This window comes from Manis javanica, chromosome 11, assembly GCF_040802235.1.
Source record: "Manis javanica isolate MJ-LG chromosome 11, MJ_LKY, whole genome shotgun sequence".
Classification (NCBI taxonomy): Eukaryota; Metazoa; Chordata; class Mammalia; order Pholidota; family Manidae; genus Manis; species Manis javanica.
The window spans coordinates 75,623,650-75,649,680 of record NC_133166.1 but is presented as its reverse complement, the minus strand read 5'-3'; the positions used below and the strand labels follow the sequence as shown (position 1 = coordinate 75,649,680).

Below are 26,031 nucleotides of genomic sequence, written 5' to 3'. Positions count from 1 at the left end.
TCCTGATTTCTCTTTCTGCTAGTTCCTCATTACTGTATAGGAAAGCAACCAATTTCTCTGTATTAATTTTGTATCCTGCCACTTTGCTGAATTCAGATATTAGTTCTAGTAGTTTTGGAGTGGAGTCTTTAGGGTTTTTTATATAAATACCATGTCATCTGCAAGTAGTGACGGTTTGACTTCTTCTTTACCAATCTGGTTGCCTTGTATTTCTTTGTTTTGTCTGGTTGCCATGGCTAGGACCTCCAGTACTATGTTGAATAAAAGTGGGGAGAGTGGACATCTCTGTCTTGTTCCCAATCTTAGGTGAAAAGCTTTCAACTTCTTGTTGTTAATTATGATGTTGGCTGTGGGTTTGTCATATATGGCATTCATTATGTTGAGGTACTTGCCCTCTATACCCATTTTGTTCAGAGTTTTTATCAGGAATGGATGTTGAATTTTGTTGAATCCTTTTGAGCATCTATGGAGATGATCATATGGTTTTTGTCCTTCTTGTTGATGTAGCGGATGAAGTTGATGGACTTTTGAATGTTGTACTATCCTTGCATCCTCCCTGAGATGAATCCCACTTGATCATGGTGTATGATCCTCTTGATGTATTTTTGAATTCGGTTTGCTAATATTTTGTTGAGTATTTTTCCATCTATGTTCATCAGGGATATTGGTCTGTAATTTTCTTTTTCGGTGGGGTCTTTACCTGGTTTTCATATTAGAATGATGCTGGCTTCATAGAATGAGTTTGGAAGTATCCCCTCCTCTTCTATTTTTTGGAAAACTTTAAGGAGAATGGATATTGTGTTTTCTCTATATGCTTGATAAAGTTCAGCGGTGAATCCATCTGGCCCGGAAATTTTATTTTTGAGTAGTTTTTTTTTATTACCACCTCAATTTTGTTGCTGTTAATTGGTCTGTTTAGATTTTCTGTTTCTTCCTTGGTCAGTCTTAGAAGGTTGTATTTTTCTAGGAAGTTGTCCATTTCTTCTAGGTTATCCAGCTTGTTAGCATATAGATTTTCATAGTATTCTCTAATAAATCTTTGTATTTCTGTGGGGTCCTTTGTCATTTTTTCCTTTCTCATTTCTGATTCTGTTCATGTGTGTAGATTCTCTTTTTCTCTTAGGAAGTCTGGCTAGAGGTTTATCTATTTTGTTTATTTTCTCAAAGAGCTAGCTCTTAGTATAACTGATTTTTTTCTATTGTTTTTTCTCAATTTTATTTCTTCTCTGATCTTTATTATGTCCCTCCTTCTGCTGACTTTGGGTCTCATTTGTTCTTCTTTTCTTTTTTCAGTTTCAACAGTTGCGACTTTAGACTATTCATTTGGGATTGTACTTCCTTCTTTAAATAGGCCTGGATTGCTAAATACTTCCCTCTTAGAACTGCCTTTGCTGCGTCCCACCGAAGTTGGGGCTTTGTGTTGTTGCTGTCATTTGTCTCCATATATTGCTTGATCTCTGTTTTAATGTGGTCATTGATCCATTGATTATTTAAGAGCATGTTGTTAAGCCTCCATGTGTTTGTGAGCCTTTTTGTTTTCTTTGTACAATTTATTTCTAGTTTTATTACCTTTGTGATCTGAGAAGTTGGTTGGTACAATTTCATTCTTTCTGAATTTACTGAGGCTCTTTTTGTGGCCTAGTATGTGGTCTATTCTGGAAAATGTTCCATGTGCACTTGAGATGAATGTGTATCCTGCTGCTTTTGGGTGTAGAGTTCTGTAGATGTCTGTTAGGTCCATCTGTTATAGTGTGTTGTTCAGTGCCTCTGTGTCCTTACTTATTTTCTGTCTGGTGGATCTGTCCTTTGGAGTGAGTGGTGTGTTGAAGTCTCCTAAAATGAATGCATTGCATTCTATTTCCTGCTTTAGTTCTGTTAGTATTCGTTTCACATATGTTAGTGCTCCTGTATTGGGTACATATATATTTATATTGTTTATATCCTGTTGTTGGACTGCCCCCTTTATCATTATGTAATGTCCTTCTTTATCTCGTTACTTTCTTTGTTTTGAAGTCTATTTTGTCTGATACAAGTAATGCAATACCTGCTTTTTTCTTCCTATTGTTTGCATTAAATATCTTTTTCCATCCCTTCACTTTTAGTCTCTGTATGTCTTTGGGTTTGAGTTGAATCTCTTGTAAGCAGCATATAGATGGGTCTTGCTTTTTTATCCATTCTAATACTCTGTGTCTTTGATTGGTGGATTAAGTCCATTTACATTTAGAGTGATTATTGATAGATAAGGCACTTATTGCCATTGCAAGCTTTGGATTACTGGTTACCAAAGGTTCAAGGGTAGCTTCTTTACTATCTAACCGTCTAACTTTCACTCACTTATTACACTATTATAAACACAGTCTGATGATTCTTTATTTCTCTCCCTTATTTATACTCCTCCACTCTGTATATGTTAGGTGTTTTATTCTGTACTTTTTTGTGTTTTTCCTTGACTGCTTTTGTGGGTAGTTTATTTTTTGCCTTTAGTTAGTATTTGGTTGTTCTGCTTTCTTTGCTGGAATTTTATTTTCTCTGGTGACATCTATTTAGACTTTTAACTACTTCCATCTAGAGCAGTCCCTTTAAAATACCTTGTAGAGGTGGTTTGTGGGAGGCAAATACCCTCAACTTTTGCTTATCTGGAAATTGTTTAATCTCTCCTTCAAATTTAAATGATAATCTTGCTGGATACAGTATTCTTGGTTCAAGGCCCTTTTGTTTCATTGCATTAACTGTGTCATGCCATTCTCTTGACTATTTTCTTCCCCAGCTTGGGGAAGTTTTCAGCAGTTATTTCTTCAAAGACATTTTCTATCCTTTTTTGTCTCTCTTCTTCTTCTGGTACCCCTATAATGTGAATATTGTTTTGGTTTGGATTGGTCACAGTTCTCTTAATATTCTTTCATTCCTAGAGATCCTTTTATCTCTCTCTGCCTCACTTCTCTGTATTCCTGTTTTCTGATTTCTATTCCATTAACAGCCTCTTGCATCTCATCCAGTCTGCTCTTAAGTCCTCCTATTGATTGTTTCATTTCTGTTATCTCCCTCCATAGTTCATCCCTTAGCTCTTGCTTATTTTTCTGCAGGTCCACTCACATGGTTATAACTTTTATTTTGAATTCTTTTTCAGGAAGATTGGTTATATCTATCTTGCCAGGCCCTCTCTCTAGGGTTGTTTGAGTGATTTTGGACTGTACCAAATTCTTCTGCCTTTTCATGGCGATGGAAGTGATCCCTCACCATTGTTGCATGTGTCAGCTGGGAGAACAAAGTCCCTTCCTGTTTTCTGGTCACCTTGCTGTTCTCCTCTGCCTGTGCTGGTTACCCACACACAGGGAGTAGTCTCTGGGTTAATCCTCTGAGCTTCCCTGAGTGGGGCAGCCCTCAGGATAACCTTGGACACTGACATGGGTTGAAGATGTGCTGGGTATGTTCTCCTGTGAGAACTGTGCCTCTTCATGCCTTCCAGTCCTTGCACCGGCTTCCTCTGCCAGTGCCGGGCAGCTCCATGCTTGTGGCAGGCTCTGGGTCTGTCCTGGTTAGCTGCATGCTGGGAGAAGACTCTTTGTGGTTGCTGTGGTCGGGGCTGCTCCCCAGCTGGTCCACAGCAGTGGCGGGTCATCTGGTTTGCTTGCAGTGCCAGCATGGGTGAGTGAATGGCAGGTTGCTTATCACTGTGAGGAGCTTCAGAGCTGCATTGCCACCCAGGGGGTTAGGGTGCTTGAAATTCCTTAAGATTTCCAGCCTGCTGGGTTGAGCACTCCCGGATGATTTTGTCTACCTGTTAACCCCTTGTCCCTTTAAGACTTTTAAAGAGCCGGCTTTTCTTTTGTCCCAGGGGAGCTGGCTGTGGGTACCTGCCCACAGTCTCCTCTGAGTTTACTTTTCTGTTTCTCTAATATCCAGTACACTGTGCCATGTGTGTCTGTCATGTGGGTGCAGATTACTAGACCTGGTTATTTAGCAGTCCTGTGCTTCCACTCCCTCCCCACTCTGACTCCTTTCCTCCTGCCAGTGAGCTGGGGTGGGCTGAGTGCTCAGGTCCTGCCAGGTCCGGCTTTGTATCTTACCCTTTTCGTGAGATGCCGAGTTCTTGCAGATGTAGATGTAGCCTGGCTGTTTTACTGTATCTTCTGGTCTCTCTTTTAGGAATAGTTGTATTTACTGTATTTTCAAAAATGTGTATGGTTTTGGGGGGAGATTTCCACCACCCTGCCTGTGCCACCATCCTGAGTGCCTCTTCCTACAATTGTATTCTAAGGCTGCTGTAACAAATTGCAATAAATTGCATGGCTTAAAACACTGGACACTTATTCTGTCACTGTTGTAGGGGCCAGAAGTTAGAGGTCAAGGAGTCAGGCAGGTCACACTCTCTTTGGAAGCTTTAGAGGAAAATGCATTCCTGTCCTTTTCAGTATAGTGTCCTCAGGTGATCCTTGGCTCCATCCCTCCAATCTCTGTCTCCGTGAGCTCATTGCCTTCTCCTCCTCTTTGTGTGTCAAATCTCTCTCTCGGCCTTACTCTTGTAAGGATATTGTAATTGGATTTAGGGCTCACTCGATAATCCAGGATAAACACCTCTTCTCAAAATCCTTAACTTAATCACATCTTTTGTCACATTAGGTATTATTCCCTGGTTCCGGGGATTAGGTTATATATGTACCTTCTGGGGTTTGCCATTCAGTCTCCAAAAAATCCAAAGTATCAATTCTTTTTGGGAAATAAATATGTGTTTTTATACTGGCACCAGCATAGTTCAAAAAATATATGAAGCCTCCAGCCAAGGTGTATGAGAAGGAATTGGAAGCACCCTTAATGTAGATAGAAAGGTGGGAAGAGGTTGTGTCAGAAATGCCCAGTGTGACTGTGGTGCTTACTGAAGCTCTCTCAAGACAGTGCATGCACGTTGTGAATGTATATTGGTGGGAGTCATAGAACAATCTTTTCACAGGACTTGGCACCCCATAAATGCCGCTGCTCTTTTTAACAGAAGTTTCTCATTATATCCAGGCTGTCTCTTTAAAAAGTTGAAACCTGTGGACTAGAAGTATGACACATTTGGTTTTAATGTAGCAAGTATAAACTTCAGTGTAAATTCTATGTTTAAAATCAAAGATGTGGCGGACTTTTAGTAGTCTGTCTTAAAAGGATTGACAGCACAGAGGGTACCTTTGTTTTTGGTTCTTAGCCCCATAAATGCCAAGACTTTGTGGCTGCATTTTTTGAAGAGCCTGAGAAAGTACCTCACCTGCACTTGCACTGCCTAAGCTACTGAGTCAGTGAGGAAGGTACTGAGGTCCTTTTCTATGGCCAGCTGGACAAGAGCTGGTTTTCTCAGAAACCCCAAGGCTAAAGAAACAACTCTACTTTGCCAGCACTGTGCACATAAAAGGTATAACTTTCATACTCCCTGAACTAGGAATCATCTGCTTCATATGTTCTGTGTCTAATAGGTGGCAATAAAGTGTATTTTTCTGTTTTATTTAAACCTTGTGAGTTTGTGTCCTCTGGAGGATAAAGAACCTCATCTTCAGTTTCTCTTTTGGAACTAGAAAATAAATAAATAGACTAACACATCATGCTGTTATGTGAACTTTACTTGAGAATGTTAATGGGAACCTATAATAAAGGATCTGCTTTCAGAAAATATTCAGAACCATTCTCCAAATTTTATTGGGTACCTCAAATCTGGTATAATACTGGAATATAAGTTCTATGTGTTAAAGATCTTGTCTTTCTTTCTTTTTTATCAACTCCTATGTCTCTAGTGTCCAGAATGAATAAATGAATGAATGAACATATAAGTAAACACACTCTAAGCATCTTTTCAGAAAGCCCGTTCATATTACAGATGGAAAATGACAAGAAAACAAAAATCAGGAGTCTTCCACTGAAAATTTGAGATCTACTGTTAGCTTACTATGTCTGTGTAATTGTTGATTAATTTAACTGAATTGGTTCAAAATTATACCGATATATATGTGAGAAGTAATACTTATTTTTCTCTTGTCAGGAAGGGACACTGACTTTTCAGTTGTTCTCCTGTATGAATGACTGTGGCACTGCCTTGTTCTATCGTGTGTCAGGAATGCACAATAGATTTACTCTCAGAGAACCTTTTGGCAATCCCAAGTCCTGCTGTAGGACACAAATGTTTTAAATGTCCTGAGATTTATGTGGTGATGTTGCGTGGCTTTCATCTGAGCATGTAAATACTTAACTGACTGACAGGAAGTTATTCTTAGAAATCAAAACTTGATGTTTATTTAATTCCTATTTCTTGAATAAGGGTATTCAATACTTTTGTATAATGTGTTATCCTAGTTTTATATGTGTTACCATGTCATTAAATCTTTTAAATGAATTTGTTTCATTTTCTCTTTGGAATACTTATTAAAGTACTACTTATTATTTAGCTTGACAGATAAAACATCTTATTCCCACATAAATATGTTACTGTTTTATAGTAGCATTTGAAACCTAAATGTTATATTACTAATTAGAGAATTAGTATCTAATAATTTAACATTTTATGTGGAATACATTTAAGTGGAAAAATAAGAGAAGTACAAGAAGGAAGAAACTATTTCTTTGTTAAAGGAAACCGTGTCTAACGTTCTCAATTTTCAGATTTTTTAACAGTAGGGCTATATTTTTTTCAGTAAAACAAAAGTGAGGAGGAGCCTGAGGTTTTCTTTTCCTTTTCCTTCGAGTTCCTTTTATGTGCTGAGATGATGTTCATACACACATCCTTCATTTATTCATTTAGTAAATTTTACTGAGCCTCCATCCAGTGGAAAGCACTAGGTGCAGCACTTTGAGTGTATTACTGCGAGGAAAAGGAACTGACTGTATTTACTGCCAAAATTAGAATTTTAGAGAATCTCTCTGCCAATCGTGAGCTGGGCATCTTCTTCCAGCTTCCTTTTCTGATGAGATCTGTAGGGATAATGAGTGTGATTGCATAATGAACTATGTCAGTATTTGGAAGATTAGTAGTATAATTCAGTGAACCAGTGGTTTTTAAACAACCAATGTGTGGTTACAAAGTTATGCATAGTGTAATAGATTCACTCAATATACAGTATAGACCAATGAATTTTCATGTAAGAGTACAGAAAGTTCATTGACATGGTTTTAAATTCCACACTGCAGTGAGCCTTTTTAGAAAACTACCACTGCCAAATGCTGGTGTAGTATCAAAGAAAGATGTCCATAAGTATCTGAATACTCTCCCCTTTTCCAGCTATGTATCTGTTTGAGTAAGGTTTTTTCCCTGTATTTCAACCAACACAACACACTGCAACAGATGGAATGCTGAAGCAGGTATGAAAATCTGGCTATCTTCTATTAAGCCAAATGTTAAAGAGATTTGCAAAAATGTAAAGCAATTCTCACAATTTTTTTTGTTTTAGAAAATACAGTTATTTTCATAAAAAGATGTTATTTGTTAGGTATTTATGTAATGAGTTTATTATTTTTAAAGGAGGTAATAAAAAAGAATTTAAATTTTCATCTTTGCATGCAGTACAGGTTATAGATATAATCTACATAATAGAAATTTGTTGGTATTCTCAGTAATATTTAAGGGTGTAAAGAGGTCTGAGATAGGAAGTTTAAGAATTGCTGATTCAGAGGATGATTCTACATCTAAAGTATTTGTTGGGGTGAGATTATGGAGTTGCTTATGTTTTATGCTCAGAGACATGTACTTAAAAGTGACCAGTAAGGAATCAGAATGTTTGGGGGCAGAAAAATGATGAAATCAAAGTGGCTCACACAGACATAGGTGACCTGGAGCTGACAGACGGATGCATTAGGATAGGAAGGCAGTCACAGAGCAGGAGCAGAAGGGCAGGTGCATGGTGTGGGCCCAGCGCTGGCAGGGCCAAATGAGAGAGCCTTGTGAAGGCAACATTGACCTGGCTATTGCCAGGGGAAGGAGAGGGGGCTGTCCAGTGTTGGTTTGAGCTTGGGTAACAGGTCAAGTGAAGTTGATTTGCAGGGAAAGTTGAACATTTTCAAGTTTTTGTAGTTCTTCGATTAAGGATTTGAGATCGAATAACCGGGTAGAAATACCCAGTAAGGAACAAGAAATGTTGGGACCAGGTAGCCTTCCAGCTTTTGTGTTATCAGTGGAGCACCTCTGTGCTTAAAATTAAGAAGAATCCATTATGAGGTAAGCAAATGGTGATCTCGTTGCTAAAAATTTATATTTTGGTAGCTAGGTAATAGTTTATATCAAAATTGGCTAAAATACACATTTATTGACTATTATGTGCTTGGCACCATACCATGTGTTATTACAGATATTACAGACTGTGTGTGTGTGTGTGTGTGTGTGCATGACTTTTAAGCTCTGTTAACCTATGTTCTTTCATTCCTTTGAATTAGTTACAGGCTTATGCAGAAGATTATTTTCCTATACAAAATAGCAAAATATTGTTTAAATAAGTTATGAAGATTTAATGATGAAAATAGACTTTTTTCCATTTCTTTTTAAAAAATGACACAGTGAATGTTTAATAGAACAGAGACATCTATTTCATATCCCTCTTTATGATAAGTGATTTTCATCGAAATTCCTTGATAGTGTGTAGATGATTTACCAAAGCTTTTTAAAACAGTTGAAAAATATGCTCTAACAACCATCTGATAAAATGAAAAACTGAACAAAATGTGTACTCAGACGAATGATTTTCTGAAGAAATAATGGTGCAAATGAATTATCAAAGTGTGAAATCACTAAAAACAAAACATGTTTGGGTTTTTATTGAATCTTAATTGCAGGCTTATATATTTTCTTTTGTGAGCTACGTTAAAAGAAAATTGCCTAGACAAATTTTTGGAGTCCAGTGTTGTAGGACAGATATTGTACCCTAATTTATTTTTCACATAAAGGCCGCTGTTCATTTGTTTCTCCAGCATTAACATGCATGCTTTCCTCATGTAGGAGAATATATAAAAAACTGGAGGCCAAGATATTTCCTTTTGAAGACAGATGGCTCATTCATAGGATATAAAGAGAAACCTCAAGATGTGGATTTACCTTATCCCCTCAACAACTTTTCAGTGGCAAGTAAGTTAATTGTAATTGTTTACTCACCTTGTATTTATGTTATGACCTCATGTGTTAGATATCTTGAGATACATGAGAAGCCCATGAAAAAGTTTAGGTTTATAGTTAAGGGCAGAGAAATTTTCAACTTAGAATTTCAAATTCCTTAGTATACAGATGATCAGTAATATGATCTTTCATGCAGTATAGTTCTATATTTTTTACAATTAATGAATATGATACACAGTTTCCTGAATATGTCCCTGAAATTTTTCTTTATAAAATGTAGACAGACACCTTTGAACTTGGTTGTAAGATGCCGTACTTGGTGCGTTTCTAATCAAAGTTTCCTGTTATAATCGTAGGTCTTTTGATTAATTGTATGATGAAAAACAAGTAATTTACATTAGAAATTATTTTCTGGGGAGATTTTATGTTTATAGTTAAGTTTTTCTTATTGATATTTAATAAAAGTGTTTGTAATTGAGAAACTACGTATTTGCTTAAACATAGCACAGAATGAACTGAGAGATGATGATGACAAGGTTTATTATTGCTCTGACCAGGCTCTTGAGACTGTTCAAATTCTGATGAATCAATAAAAGGGTCTTTCTGTGTTAATTCAGAAGTAAAGCATTTAAACATTATGCTAGGTTCAAATAAATTTATATAAGAGCTAACATCTATATTATTGAGATAAAATCTTTAATTGGATACCATTCTTAATTTTGATTTTGGTTGTATGTTGTTTTCTGTTAGCTTCAATATGAGGGAAAATTGAAGCAAAAAATACAATAAAATAGCAACAACAAGAAATTCAAGATAATCAAAGTCTTGAATGTTATAAAAGTCATTTTGTCATTCTGTAGAGCCCCCGCCTTTCTTATGGATAGTATCTTTAATTTTCTTAAAGAATAAAACAATAAAAGGTTTGTGAAATTATTTAAATGATAAAGATACTAACTTTAAAAAAAGAACCTTTCTATTTATATAGATGGATTCATATGTAGGGATTTCATTTTTTAAAAAGAACACTGTGATATGTATATATTAGTTAAGGAAATGATTTTTCTCCCATTGAAATGCTCTTTGGATATTTATGACTTCCTTTCAACAGAAAATTATTTTTTAAACCCTATTGTCAATTGGAATAATATCTTGTATTTTGTATTGACTTAAGAACACATTTTCATTCTAAAGGTCTTTTGGGCAAGCATTTGCTTTAAAGTGATAGAAATTGGCTTTTAAAACCCTAGCAACATACATTATCATATCCTACGTAAAGCCAGTATGGTTTCTTAGTTTCTCTATTTTATGAGCAAATGCTATTGGTTTGTCTGAAATAATTTATAAAAGTACAGAACTCCTGTATATGCTGATCAAAATGCAGCATTTTTTGACCTTATGAAATTTCACACCCCAACAAGTTTTAAAGACATACTGTATGTCAGAGTCTGCCAACATCTGCTCCAACACTTCCACTGGCAGAGGCTGAAATCAATGCTGCACTCTTGGGGAGAGATCCTCTTTAGTGACTGACAGCCAGCTTATCCATGAAATAAATAATAGCTGACATCTGTAATCTTTACTTGTCTAACCAGGTAGTTGTAGGCAGTTCACTCAAACTAGCAAATAAAGTAAAGACCAGCTGCTTAGTGTTTAGAAGTGTACTCACATGGATCACAAACTAAATAAATGATTTTTAGTTAATTATTCTTGAAGGTAAACTTTTTGCATTCTTAAACAGTCTACCTAATAATTACCTGAGGAAATAATGAGTAGTGAAATGGACACTGGATGGACAAATAGTTCAAATTTCAGCTTTGCCGCAAGCCCTGGGTATGACCTTAGGCCCCGCATTCTCTGAAACTCTCTGGTGTTTAGTTCCTTCATCGGTATAGTGTAAACATTTTGACTTACCAGATTATCTCAAAATTCTGTGATTCTGAGAGGGAGTTTGAGCAGGCCCTCAAAGTGAATAAGGAGTTAAGCAATCATAATAGAAATGAAGGACATTCCAGGCAGAGGGGGACAAAGGACGTTTTTATGGGGCATTAAGAGAAGGAATAGTTGGAGCAGGAGAGGGTCACTTTACCAGTGCTTTCCCCTGTTTAATATATGATAAAAGAGACTTTTTCAAGGTATTTTGGGAAATGTTATAAATACCTATTTCCACAGATAGCTACCTATGAGTCTCCAGTTTTTCCTGGTAATTAAAAATGGTACTTCAGATTTATTTGATGTGAGTTTTAATGGAATTTTACCAAAAATGGGTTTTTTATCCATATGAAAAAATAAAGTATGAGAACTTGGAGGCGCTTGGAATTGATCTTTCCAATCTCATTAAGTTTCAAGTTCCTTTCCTTCTGACTGAAAGTTTCTGAAACAGTAGACTGTAATTGTCAGTCCACTGCCATCTAGCTTTCTGTTACTCACTTGATTGAAACACACTTCAGATAATTCTCCAGTGACTCCTCAATTGCCAGGCCTGGTAGGTGGTTTTCAGATCTTTTCCTGGATTCAGATCCAGGCTGCATTTTGTCCTGTTGATCACCAGTTTTGTCCTGGGATAATCTCCCACTGTGTTCTGGAATGCTCCTCTCTCCTGGCTTTCTTCCTTTGCCTTTTACATGCATTTTGGTATCTAACTGGGTCCTGGCCAAGCACTCCTCTCACTTGGTCCCCTGTCCGTGCAGTTGTCACATTCCCGTGAAGTAAGCCATGTAAAGGTAGTATGCAGCTTAGGTACCTTCAGGACAGGCCTCTCTCATGAGCATTAGGTTACTGTAGTCAACTGACTTCAGGGCGTCTTTACCTAGATAATTTTTGGATTCAACAGGTCCTAAACTGAACTGAAGATAATCTGGCTTGGTTTCCCTTATATTCAGTATCCCAGTTCTGTTTTGAGCAGAAACCTGGATCCATTTCATTCTATGCCTTTTTCTCTATAATCTTCACTCCTCAAAGAAATCAATTCATTTCTAATCTTGCTGATTTTCCTTCTTATTTCTTGAACTTAAAGCCTTTCTCTGCTACAGATTCCTAACAGAAGCTCTGCCTCTGCTTTCTACCACTCACATTCTTTCTTCCTTCATGTGACTGTCAAAGTGATCTTTCTAAAATTAAATCCTAATGATGCGTTCCCCTTTGAAAGCCCTGCCCTGGTTCTTTGTTGCCTACTGGATGAAGTCCAGCTTCCCGAATGTATCATAGAAGAATCTGCTCAACCTGGCCTCTGCCTTCAGCTCTCACTTCACCTCTCTTGGGGAGTTATACTTCAGCAGATTGAACTGTTCATAATTCCCTGTACGAACTATATTGCCTTTCTACTCTGAGCCTTTGTTTGTGCTTTTCCGACTGATTGGAATGTTCTTCTGTCCTCTTTTTGTCTGGATAGGGTTTTTTTTCCCATCCTTTAAGACGTAATTCAGATTTAAATTCCCAACCTCATTCTTTGCTAAATTATTCCTCTGCCCTTCATAGAGCTGTTATCTTTTGTTGTTATCACATTATTCCTTGGTTATCTTCTTCATGTGTTAGGTCTTTCTACTAATCTGTGAATTATTTTAGGAGGAAGACCCTACCTTTATTATCTTATATCACCTAGTGCCTACCTGTTGTTAGGGCTTAATAACTATTTTTGAGTGAATGCTGAAAACATCTAGTCCAGATTTCTCCTTTTTAAGATGAGAAAAATGAAGCCTTTAGCAATTCAGTGATCTGAGGTTGCTTTACTTGTTAATTGCAGTTAAGTATCAAGATTAAAGCTCTTATTTGTCTACTGTCATTTAAATGTTATTTCCCTGCCCCACCCCCATACTGTGACATTTTCCCTAGATTAAGAGCTTTAAGATCTGATTTTGAGTCTTCTAGCGCTCAAATTTGTAGATATCCTTTGGCATGCAGAATGTAAATTTACCAAGCCCTATAAATTGTGGGTAACAATATTTGACTTTCATCCTCACCCTTCTTTGGTGGATCAAATATGAACTACATGTGAAAGTGCTTTCTAAATGTAGTGTTGTAGAAATGTAAGTAAAAGAATTATTTTCAAGCAAAGTACATCTCTAATCAAAATTATGGTTTGGTAAATTGCTAATTATAGATTGAGATTATCTTTGCCTAGGGACATTACATTTTGAGTGAAAAATAATGCAGGATACACCCAAGCATTATTATAGAGCTTTGTTCAAAGGCACTTCTTTGAGCACAAAAGCTGTCTGCCCAGTTGTCATGGTCTCTGACATTTTGATAATTTTCAGCCCAACTCAGAAGTGAAACAGTTCTCAGTAGAGAACTTGAGCATTTGTCTAAATGTGTTGGTGCTCATCCTACTTTCATCTGTTCGTTGTTACTCTTAGTGGTGGGGAGGGAGAAGTGCCGGCCTGTCCCCAGAAGCACCTAAAATTCTGCCTTATTCTGTTACCACTTCTGGTCCACTCTGACAGCATCCCTTTCTTCTCTGAAACCTTTCTTCCATCCCTTTAAAAAAAAAAATAGGTTGGTGTGCAGTTTTTAGGCCAGTTTTAAAAGCAAAATGAAATATTTACTTACCTATTTTTCTTTTCTTCGAAAGTAATCATGGGGGTTGACTGAGATTTTCAATATGTATAAAAATCAGTTGAGTCCATTAATGCTACCACTGGTTGTTCATGGGGATAAATTACCTTTGACTTGATTCTTAGTCTTATGTAACACATAATACAACTGAGAATAACAATCCTATAAATGTAGAATATCCCTGTAGTATGTAAGTATACAAGGATTATGAGACAAGGATTATGAGAGGTCAGAATAGCTCACTTTTAAAGAGTTTAGTTATCAAGCCAGACTAGATATTAAAAGTAGTGTAAAATACAATTTTTGTGTGTAGGAATTTGTCATTGACCCTGGAAGACAGGCACATAGAACACATAGTAACATGAAGAAGAACGAGATTAATAGCCAAAATGAATTTCATAGAAAATAAATGTTGTACAAGTTGAAAGAATAGGTAAAGGAAAGCGAGGGTGACTAGATAAGGATTTATTCATGAGCTGAGATTAACGTGGGTCCTTAAGGATGGGTGACGTTTCAGTTTTTGGAAGAAGGAGGGCATTCTCTGTGAGTTTCACAACATGAGCAAACTTGAAGCCTGGAATTAGGGAGTTGCTTGTGTTGTGCAGAGTTTAGGCAATGTCCTGGGTAAACAGAGGATTTATGTCGGAGAAAAGAAAAGTTAAGATTAGATTGTCAAAGCTCTTGGATACCAGTTTGTTTTTAATGGAAACCAGTTGGAAACCTAACCCTGTTTTTGTTCTGAGTGATTTTTTTAGATCATTGTATGTACTTGACCAGTTGAAGATTTGGTCTTTTTTCCCCTGATTATGATCAGATTTTTAGGCAAACAGAAAGTTGTATTTGGGGGTAATAGGTGAATCTCACTGTAAGGAATTGATGCCTTCCTTAAAAATTTATCAAGTGAATAACTATGAATTGAATCCTCCTTTCCTCCTGTCCTTCGTTTTTATAGGTGGTACTATATTCATGTATTTGCAAAATTTCAGTCAAGTTTGGAATGGGGAATAGGGAATACCTTTTTAAAAATTACCTTAAAAGGAGATAGTTTTTAGAAAATTCTTAAGAGTAATAATACCATGTTTAGTCACATATTTTCTTCCTCTCATTCAAATCACACACCATTTTGACAAGAAAAAATTCCCACAGAATTTCTACTCTTCCCTCCCTCATTGTTTCTATGTTAGACAAAAACTGTGCAAAAAAGAAAAGGTGAAGTCTCATTTCGATGGATGTGACTGTGACAGTCTAGAGTTTCAAATCTAGCTCCTAGCAGTCCTCCACATCTCTGAAGACTTCCTCAGTTGTATGTACTTTATGAACATGAATATATGTGTTTATCATTTGAGCATTAGATAACCTCACGATTTTAATAGTTCCATCATTACAGCACTAGAGGTGATCTCAGATTTCTCTTAGATCCTGTGTCTTCCTTGTAGCTTTAATGATTTCTTACTCTCTTTCCTGATTAGCTTCAAAGCTAATTTATTTAGTATCAGTCTTTACCTTCTAAGTACCATTCATCGAAATATAAATTGGTATGGCATGTATATAGCATCAAGAGGAATGATAAGCTTCTAGAGCCCAGTGACTGTGTCTATTCTATTCATTTAAAAATTTTCTATAACGGTTATTGTAAGAGTTGCTATACTAGAAGGTTATTGGACTTGGAATCTGGAGACCTGAGTTTGAGCCTTGGTTCTGCTACTTTACTAGCTGTGTGACCTTGAGCAGATCACGTAAGTTCTTTGATCTTCATTTCTCTCATCATTAAACATGAGGTTAATAATATCCACACCTCAGGGTTATGATGAGGATTAAATGAGATGATATATGTGAAAACACTTTGTAAATTGGAAAATGCTATACAAATAAAAGTATTGATATAAGATACTCAGTAATATTTGCTCAGTTGAGTGAAATGCATTCTTTCCTCTCCAGCTAAATTACATGGGAGTAGGGAGGAAACTACTTTGTTGAGTTTTATATAAAGAACATGACAAGTCCTACGTAGAACCTGTTCACAATAATCTCTTGTAGTTGAGGCCAGCTATTATTACTTGATTGGGGGAAATATCCTCATTTGCTTTAATGCCAGTCTGTAGGGACTTGCCCTTCTTGTAACTAAACACCATGAGCTAGACCACCCCCATCCATGTGTCTGGCCTCCTCTGGCCAATGAAGAAGATGTCACTGCAGCTGAAAGGCAGCACCACTGGACTGGCCTTGGAGGGACCAGGTGCAGACCAAATTCTTTGGCCTTTGGAAGGGAAAGCTTCTACAGGTGGATGCAAGTCCATGTAACTTTTGTTACCCTCTTTTTAGTCATAAGTTGTTTTGTTTTTTAGTAAAAGTAATAAAATCCTCTAATATCTTTGGGATTGGTTCTAAGAGGAGCCCTTGGTTACCATCCATTGGGGGGGGGATTAATTTGGTTCTTTTGATGATTACTCTTCTGTAAGATGGAGGGTGCAATAGGGGTTGTTCTTAGGGGAAGGCAGGTAAGGAGTGATAATCTTTGTTTGGTAGCTTACATTAAGTGATGGGAGAACATGGAAGATTCAAGCAAACCAGCCTCTTTTCCTTTTTCCTTCTTTCCTTTTCCCCTTTCTCCCTTCTCTTCCTTCTTTTCCTCCTTCTCTCCCCACCTGCCTCCTTCTTCCTCTGTCTCTTGCAGCTTCACCTAAGGTCAGCAGTTAACCATCATCATCCAAAGATGCTGCTGAAGTAAAAGAATGTTCTACATGTAGTTGTTTCACTGAATTATTCTTAAATATGTCACTCCTGACTCCTTCCTTACTTCATTTCCTAGTCGTCCCAGATAACAACCTCACACCCTTAATTTCTATTTTTGAAATCCTACCTTGTGTGCATATGATTTAAACACAATTTAGAAACATAGGAGTTATCACAATTAATATTTAAACATATTTTTAAAAATCTAAGTTCTAATGAATAGAAAGCTTTTATTGAGGGTTTATTGTGTTCTCACCATTGTACCAGGTACTGAGGGAAATAAGAGGGAAATAAGGAAACCAACTTTTCTTTGAGTGTTACTATGTGCCAGGCACTTTCACATGTTATCTCATTTAATCTTCACAACAACATTCTGAGATAAGTATTATGTTCTCTATTTAAAGAGACTGAGAGAGGTGATGTGACTTACCTGGCAAATGAACCAGAATTTCAGCCCATGTCAAGCAGAATGCTAACCTTGAAGCCCGTGTCCATTTCATTAATTCACAGACGTATGATAGAGCCTTTGGTTTTGGAGAATTTATAATCTAGTGGCAAAAATCTGCCACAAACCCTTATTTGTATTTTTGATATGATTCAGTTTTGAAGTAAGTTTCACAACTAACATTCAGTAAGAATTTAGCAAAAGAAGGATCATTGAGGACTGGATCATCAAGAAAAGCTTCTTGGAAATTGAGGTTGTTTGGAGAAATGGTGAGATTTCAAAAGATGGAGTATAAACCAGGTAACAGAAATAGCATTAATTTGAAAATTTATTTCTGAGAAACTTCAGCTGAATCTCTTATTGTTAATTTTAAATGAATATGAAATCCTCAGATATGAATGAAAGCTCCAGATGGTATGTTACTTTCTTTATCCCTGAACAAAAGTAAAAAATATAAAAGGAAAAATGATAAATGATAAGATTAAATGTGGCACTGGAATTTCTTAGTGGATTGCCACAATCATGTCCAGCACTCTGTTTCTCAAGGTCAGATTCAGGCACCTGGTCCCCTGTTAACTTACCTAGTGTTATATGTGCAGTTCCTGTACATTGCTGTTCACCTTCTTGCCTAGTAGAATACAAAACAGTTGTACTGATTTTAGCTTGGAAAAGGGTATGTTATCTGTTTATTAGAAAACAAACCTAACTTGTTAACATGTAGGAGAGGTGGGAAGTGGACAGTGGGCATGGGAGGGTCACCCCTACAGCCTGTTTGTGATAAGAATCTGTGGTGGATTTATTGTATAGTTTTTTTATATTAAGTTAATCAACAGGTAACTTATTTCAGTTTTTCCATAAAAATTTGCTGAGTGTATAACATCACCCAACACCAGCAAGCCTTTGATGCCAAGGATCCTTGTTTGTCTTTATTACTGATTCCCACATTTTCCTCCATGATACCCTTCCATATCCGAAGGGTAAAAATAATTGTTTGCACACCTTTCTGACTATACTCATTTATAAACTGATTACATTTATAGATCATTTTTGATTAAGTTAAATGTAGATCATACCTGATTTGTTTAATGTTAACTTTTTAACTTAAATTTTTATTTTCTAGAAAGTAGAGGTTTGTGTGCAATTAGTTTTTGAAATTGAATTAAAAATGATTTATGCTCATCATATTTGGTGCTTTAATGACATCTGACTTGTAATTAATACACAAGATATTGAGGGACTTGGTGGGGGGAAGAGAATTGACATTTTATAAGAGCCTACTATGTACAAGGTGCTTTATTTATATGACCACATTTTGTCATGACAAGAACAACATGAAATAAATAACACCTTAAAAAAAACCTAGACAGTTAAACTAAGACCTCGAGAGATTAAGATACTCTCCCATAGCTTCAAAGGCAAGTACATGGCAGGATTGTGATTTAGACTCTGGTCCACCTAACACCTGACTTGAATGCATTTAGTCATATATGGAGCTGAGAGATGACAGCTTTTTTAAAGTAATGTTTATCAGCATCGACAGAAAGTTTGTGGTATGCAAGTATTGTACACCGTAGGTTAATAGACTGTCATTGTTTTGAGAGATGTATTTTATGTTAACAGTGATGAGAATTTATGGTATAGTAGAGGGACAAGCCTGGAGGTGGTAGCTAGGTGGCTGATTATTGTATAGAAACTTATTATGCAGTAATTGGACTGGTCACTTAATCATGCTGGACTCAAGAGTTTCATCATCTTTGGTGTGAAGGAGGTAGAATGAAGGATCTCTAAAGTATTCTCTTCTAAAAATTAAATGATTTGCCTATCAGCAATATATAGTTTCTTGAAACAGTCTGTGGAGAAGAAATAATAATTACCACTTGTTAAGCACCTGTGTGTGCTATGTAATTTACAGAGAGATGTTGATCCTGCTAACATTTTTGCAGGATCCAAAATAATCTCTTCTTTATAGCTGGGAAAACTAGGCTCCTTGAGTTGCCAGTGGTCTCTTAGGTGATGGAGCTGGAAACCAGACCAGAGCTTTAAGGTTTCTGGGTCAGTGTTTTTTCCACCCCACTGCTTACCTAAAGCATCTCTGGCTGCCTTAGAGTCTTGAGATCAGAGGTTTTCTAACATGGGCAGTTCAGAAGGTGTGGGTTTTCTGTGCCCATGCCTCTAGACCAGTTTTTGTGCCATTACCACAGATCAATTCTTGTCTTTCTTCAGTATATATGCTAAATCACTGCTTTTCTGATTCTCCCTCTATATCTTTCTGTTAATTTAGAAGCATTTATTAATTATGCTTGAATAAAGCTAAATGAGGCCCAAGGCCTTAGTGGGGAGAAGGGCCTATAAGCTTTGAAATTTAGGAAAGATACAGAAGCATTCTTTTGGGTTGGAAATAATACACAATCAAGCAGATGCTAATGAAAAAATGAAATGCAGGGAAAGAGAAAAGAGATTAGGGTGCCTGTTTGAAAGTTTTATGGAGGAGAGTACATTGCCCCTTTATTACAATGATGTTTCTGCACTATAATAAGGCCTTTCATTGCAAGTTCAGCTTTTTTCATTCATTTGTTTTGTGCTCCACTTCCTGTTACTAATTGTCAGCACAATGGTTCTTCCAACTATGAAGTCTCAGTGTCCTTTTGGACCAATTTGTCATTGTCTTTGTCCCTCAACCCCAACCCATGCACTCAGAATCTATTACTATGGCTCTGCATTTTTAGACATTTTTTATGTTTTAAAATGGCAATGCTTTTCAAACATGCCAGATAGTTTGTGATAATTGAATCATCTGACCAGCAACAGTTATGGCTTCCAAAGCACACTGATAAAGTTTGTTTCTATAAGATATTCTTGTAATTAAAAATAAACAGAATACTCTTTTTACATAAGATTACTTAATATGCATTGTTTCCTTTGAGCTTCACAATTGTCCTATCGAAATAGGACATTTTGTTACACTGTATTATTTACAGATTGACTGTTTACCTTTTGCATTCTTTGGAATTTCTGTGACTTTAAGTTACATTTGATTGTTTTCCTATTAGTGACTCTTTATTCTTATAGGTAGACTTTTTTATTATGACTAAGGAATCACCAGTGTTGGCTTAGATTTGACAAACCTGAACAAATTCCAACATCCCACTCAAGGCAACTCTGGTTACAGGTTAATTCATGTTAGATTTTTTTATATTTTGGCCAGTAAGTCTTTCAAATGTGCCCTCAGCCTTGTACCAATAATCTAATATTGGCAGAAAGACATTTCTCAAATGTGATTTCTATAAAGAAACCCTGAAATACTGTTATTCCCTGACAGCTTTTCTGTCACCTAGAACTTTCCCATCTTATCCTCATATGCTCAGAGTTCACTGGTTCTTTTAATTGTAATACCCTCACAGTAGGTGGCAATTATTTTTAGTGCATGAATTCTCAACAGCAAGTTTGATAAAATTTCTTCTAGGGAAAATGGTTTCAATACTCTACATGTCACCTCTTTCTATCAGTGTAATTGCAGAAACTAGAAAGCAGAGTATATAAAGCTTGTTTTCCCTCTCTTGTAAGCAGCTAACACTCCTAAAACAGTATATGATATACTAAGAATTTAGACCTAGAAAACCTGCATTAGAGATACAGTTTTACAACCTTAATGACTTGATTTTGAACAAATGACTTAAAAATTAGACAGCTTCCATTTTCTTATTTATGAAATGGAAATGATGAAAATACTTTGGAACTTTATTGGAAGGATTAAGTGAGAAATAATGCATATAAAAATCTTAATGTTGTGGAGAAGCAACTGATAATAGGCTAAAATAATGATTTAGCAGTTAATTGTTTGAAAAGAATAAATTTTGGAGAAAGATACAATGGAAAGCAAAGTTTACCTGCTGACGTAAATTGGCAGAAGATTTAAGATGAGATTTTATTTTTTCTATTCTGCTGGAGAAGTGTGAGCTGATTATTCCAAAGTATGCTCTTCATTTAGCTTGCAATGCATCAGTTAAATTAGATTTTTAAATGAACTGTTCTTCTGCTATAGTAGAGACCCAGAGATCTCTTTATGGCTATGATTGAAACCTTTTAAAGTTGCTTATTTGGAGTGAGAAATCCTGAATAGAAAGAGAGACATCTGTATCTTCTTAATGTTTCAAGAAGTTAGAGTGTTTTCCAGAGAGGTCAAATTCTAATAATGATTCTGGTTATCTTTATAATGAACTTATTAGGATTGTTTGTTTACAGTCCTCCAAAATCCATTGCTTTTTTGAATAATTCTGTACTTTACTTTGGATAGGCCTACATTTTTTTTAATCCAAGGAAAAAGTCCTTTATATAAATTGAATCCTTCTATCACATTCCTAGGGAAAGAAAGAAAGATATCTCTTAAGTCTTAGAGCTGTAGCTGTGCAATCAAGAGTTTGAGTAGGCTTTAAATATTTTTTTAATGTTAATTGGATTTCTTTATACATACATAAATAAATAAATACATATATGCTTAAAGTGTTTCTCTCCTAGTATACTTATTACTAGGGTTCTCAGAGGTGGTCTAAACTGGACAATTTAGACTTTGAAGAAATAAGCAACTTAGGTCTTGGGGGGAAGGAGATCATGAAGGAAATTTTGTTGCTAAAGGAGTGTGAACTTTAAAATATTGCGATTATTTTACAAGAAAAGGAGAACATTATAATAAACTCTGTGGAGTCGGGAATGTTCCTGAAGCATTTTTGTTTGGATTCAGTCTGTGTACATAAACTGTCATGAATTAAAAAAGAACTGTAAGAAGTATTATAAATTCCCTGAAGCTTATAATATAGTTAAGGAGATACACTGGAAACAGTTAAATAGCACTTTATAATCAAGTATACTAGCATATGGGTTATAAAAATTAAGTACAATAGACCTTGAGAAGTAGAGAGGAAGGATTGGAGCCATTCAAGATAATTTTGAATGACTAGAATCTGGTAGACGGTAAGGACTCTGTTTTAGGTGAGGGTGCTGTGTGAGTTAGATCCTGAAGTTAAGGATAATCAGGAATATTTAGGGGACAGTGGAGAGATATACACATCAGCAGAAAGTGCTCATTGTTTTTATGGTAAGGAATAAAGTTTGATAAAGATTTGGCCTTGCTTATTAATAACTTTGAAAGTAGACCAAGGAATTCGAACTTTGTCCTGCACAGAAGAGTATATTTTTGAGGAGAAGAAAGACATATGGGATGAGAATTTGAGTGAGACTAATCAGCTGTGGTCTGGGGGATGGGCTTGGATAAGGAGAAGGCTGGAGAAGGGGAGATCCTCTGAGGCCTAATGTGGATCCAGATTTGGGTAATGAGTTCTCTAGTTGGGTGTCAGCAGTGATAAGAAGGGTTGGTTCAAGAGACATTATGAAAGGACTGTTAGATGGAGGAGACTCAGGTGACTGAGGATCCATTTCTTTGGTGTCAGGACAATGGTACAGAAATAAAATAAACAGAAACACTGCTGATGTGGTGATTTTCAGTTTGGAAGATAAAACAAAAACCAAAAGAAAAAAAGCCCTTTTTAGATAGGTAGGGAATGAGGTAATAATAGGGCCTTAAAAGAGAGATGCCTGTTGTGCCACATGGAAAGTGTGCTCAATGGAAGGGCTGGTCTTGGAGGTGCGGGTCTGAGAGTCATCAGACATCGGGTGATAATTGAGGCAAAGCCATGATGGTGCCTCTCCAGAATTATATCCAAGTCCTTACCAGGCCACTCAAGATCTCTGACCTCATCTCCTACCATTTCCCTAATGCTATTTGCTCCAGGCTCACTGGACTCCTTTCTGTTTCTCACCACCTGTGTGCACTCCTGCCAGCCAGAGGCTTTGCAACTGTATGCCTTCCACCATGTCACTCTTCCCGGAGAGCCGCACTGGGCCCTCATTTCATCAAAAGACACCGTTCAAACTACTCTTTCTAAAGTACTACCGCCTCCCTGTCATTTTAAGCTTTCTTCATAGTTACTAATAAGCACCTACTTTGTCACAAATCAGTAGTTTTACTTGTTTATTGCATGACCACTCATCCCTTCAGTAAGATACGAGCTTCATGAAAAAGGGGACTTAGTTTTGCTCACTACTGTAGTTCACTGCCTAGGCTCTTGCCTGGCATATGGTGGACACACAATAAATATTTGTTCAATGAACGTCTGAATTTATTAAAGATGAAATTAGTATAAAAGAGACACATAACACAAGGGCTAAGCCTAAGGGAGTAGTTCAGTTTAGAGGAAAGAAGACTAATGAGTGGTCAGAGAGGTGGAAGTAAACCCAGGCAAGTTAATGTCAGGGAGGCCAAGGGGGAGTGACTCAAAGGTTGGGAGCCAGGAATATCACATGCAACACAGCAATGAAAATGAGAATAAGGGGAAGACATCTGATGAGGAGATTTCAGGAGAGTGATTGAGAAACCATTAACTTAGCTAATTGGCTCAGAAATAGGTAACGAACAAAGGCCACTCTTTAGATAATGTATTTTAGTAGCAGTCCATTGGGGACAGAAGGCAGCATTCAGTGCACATCTATCTTGTCTGTCTATATATTTATGGTTTATTCACCTGCTGTGCATTGATAATCGACTATGAAGATGTATGAGTGGGAAGTGTCCCACTGAAACAAATAGAAGCATTTGAATTGTACATAGAGTTGATACAAAATAACCTGATTATTCCTGCAGTGATACCTTAAACTTCGATGCCCAATGACACATCCTGAAGTTTAAATGAATTTCATTAACTAGAAGGTATTTATTTTAGATATTCATCTTTACATATATACATATATTAATGATTTCCTTTTCAACATTCAACTGGTTAAGCTTTCCCTAGTTATTTCAGTGATACTTTGGGGAAAGGATCTAATACTATTTTGGAGGGGTTTTCTATTTTTGACTTTTTATCATGGAAATTTTCAAACATACAGATAGGTAGAGAAAATAGCCCATTGAACTTGCATATATCCATTACCTAACTTAACAATTAAAATTTTACCATATTTACATCATTTAAAAAAATACTTGAAGTAAATTATGTTATCATGACATATTATCCCTTAATTCTTGATCATGAATCTCTATAAACAATGACATTTTCCTACATTGTTATAGTACCACTATCACACCTAATAAAATTTAGAAATTTTTAGTATCATCTAATACAGTTCATACTCAGGTTTCCCCAGTTCTTGCCTAAAATATCTTTTACAACTGGCTTGTTTAAACTAGAATACGTGAAGGAGCACACATTGCATTTGATGGGTCCGTCTCTGAAACCTCTGAGTCTGGAAGGTTCCTCTGTCCTGTATCACCAACCCATTTCAGTTCCATTTGATAAGGAGACTAGGGTATTTGCCCTATAGCCCCTCTTCCTGAATTCTCTGATGATTGTTTCTATGAAGTGTCATTTAACTGTTTTCTTTATCTCTATGTTTCCTGCAAAATGGAAGGTAGAGCTAAAGAGTCCATTAAATTCAAATTCAGCATTTGTGTGAAAACAAGTTCCTTGGTGATTCTGTGCAGCTCATATTAAGTCATGTCAGAAAGTATGCAATACTTGGTTAGCCAATGTTAGCAGTGCTGTCATTGTTCACCAGTTTAAGGCGGTGACACCTTGATTTCTTCATTATAAAGTTGTTTCTCCCTTTGTGGCTGGCATATAATCTGTAGGTTGACACCTTAGCACCATGCAATATTCACCTAATGACTTTGGCCTCTTCTGATGATCCTCGCCTGAGTCTATTATTTTATTGTATGTAAATTATTATTATTATTATTTTTAAAATGTTTGCTTTATTTTTTAAATTGAAATATTATTCCTATGATAAAATTCCACATAAAACTCACCATTTAAAGTGTACAGCTCAGTTGTTTTTAGTATATTCACAAGATTGTGCTGCCATTACAATTTTTCAATTCCCGGACATTTTCATCACCCCAACAAGAAACCCCATCCATCCCCAGCAGTCCAATTTCCTCCTTCCTCTAAACCCCAGGCAACTACTAATCTACTTTCTGTATTTATGGATTTGCCTATTCTGGACATTTCATATGAATGCAATCATATGTGGCCTTGTGCACCTGGCTTCTTCATTTGGCATAGTGGTTTTTCAAGGTCCCTCTATTATGTAGCATATATCAGTACTTAAGTCCTTTTCATGACTGAATAATATTCAATTATATACAGGCATACCTCATTTTATTGTACTTTTCAGATATTGCATTTTTCAAAAATTGAAGGTTTTGTGGCAGCCCTGCATCAAGCAGGCCTATCAGTGCCATTTTTCCAACAGTACCTGCTCACTTGGTGTCTCTGTGTCATATTTTCATAATTCTTAACAGTATTTCAAACTTTCTCATTATTATTATATTTGTTATGGTGATCTATGATCAGTGACTATGACTTGGTGAAAGCTCAGATGGCTAGTATTTTTTAGGATGCACTATTTTCTAATTAAGGTACATACATGTTTTTTTAGACATAGTCCTATTGCACAATAGACTACAGTATAGTGTAAACAACTGTTATTTGAACTGGAAACCAAAAAGTTCCTTTGACCCACTTAATTTTATTTTATTTTTTATTTTTATTTTTTCTTTAAGAGCAGCAACATATTTCTATTTTTTTTGAGCAGCAACATAATCTGACTTTAATTTTTTAAAAAATTTTTTATTAAGGTCTGATTGATATACACTCTTATGAAGGTTTCACATGAAAAAACAATGTGGTTACTACACTTACCCATATTATCAAGTCCTCACCCATACCCCAATGCAGTCACTATCCATCAGTGCAGCAAGTTGCCAGAGATCCATTATGCGCCTTCTCTGTGCTACACTGTTCTCCCCATGATCCCCCACACCATGTGTACTAAGCATAATACCCCTCAGTCCCCTTCTCCCTCCTTCCCCACCCACCTTCTCACACCCCTCCCTTTTGGTAACCACTAGTTCATTCTTGGAGTCTCTGAGTCTGCTGCCATTTTGTTCCTTCAGTTTTGCTTCATTGTTACACCCCACAAATGAGGGAAATCATTTGGCATTTGTCTTTCTCCGCCTGGCTTATTTCACTGAGCATGATGTCCTCCAGCTCCATCCAGGTTGTTGCAAATGGTAGGATTTGTTTCTTTCTTATGGCTGAATAGTATTCCATTGTATGTATGTACCACATCTTCTTTATCCATTCATCTACAGATGGACACTTAGGTTGCTTCCGTATCTTGGCTA

At 36.4% G+C, this 26,031-nt stretch overlaps 1 protein-coding gene across 5 annotated transcripts in view; it reads left to right on the top strand.

Annotated features, from left to right (window-relative positions):
- AKT3 (AKT serine/threonine kinase 3) overlaps positions 1-26,031 on the top strand; it is a 345,951-nt gene that overhangs the window by 164,993 nt on the left and 154,927 nt on the right. For 4 of the 5 annotated variants that reach the window (XM_073216708.1, XM_037013668.2, XM_073216707.1 and 1 more), the window contains one exon: positions 8,951-9,076. The exons of the other annotated variant lie outside the window; for it this stretch is intronic. Coding sequence is in view for 3 of the 4 variants with exons in the window: in XM_037013668.2 (XP_036869563.1) it covers positions 8,951-9,076 (126 nt within the window). In the remaining variant the exon portion in view is untranslated. The remainder of the gene's footprint in view (positions 1-8,950; positions 9,077-26,031) is intronic. 5 annotated transcript variants of the gene reach the window in all.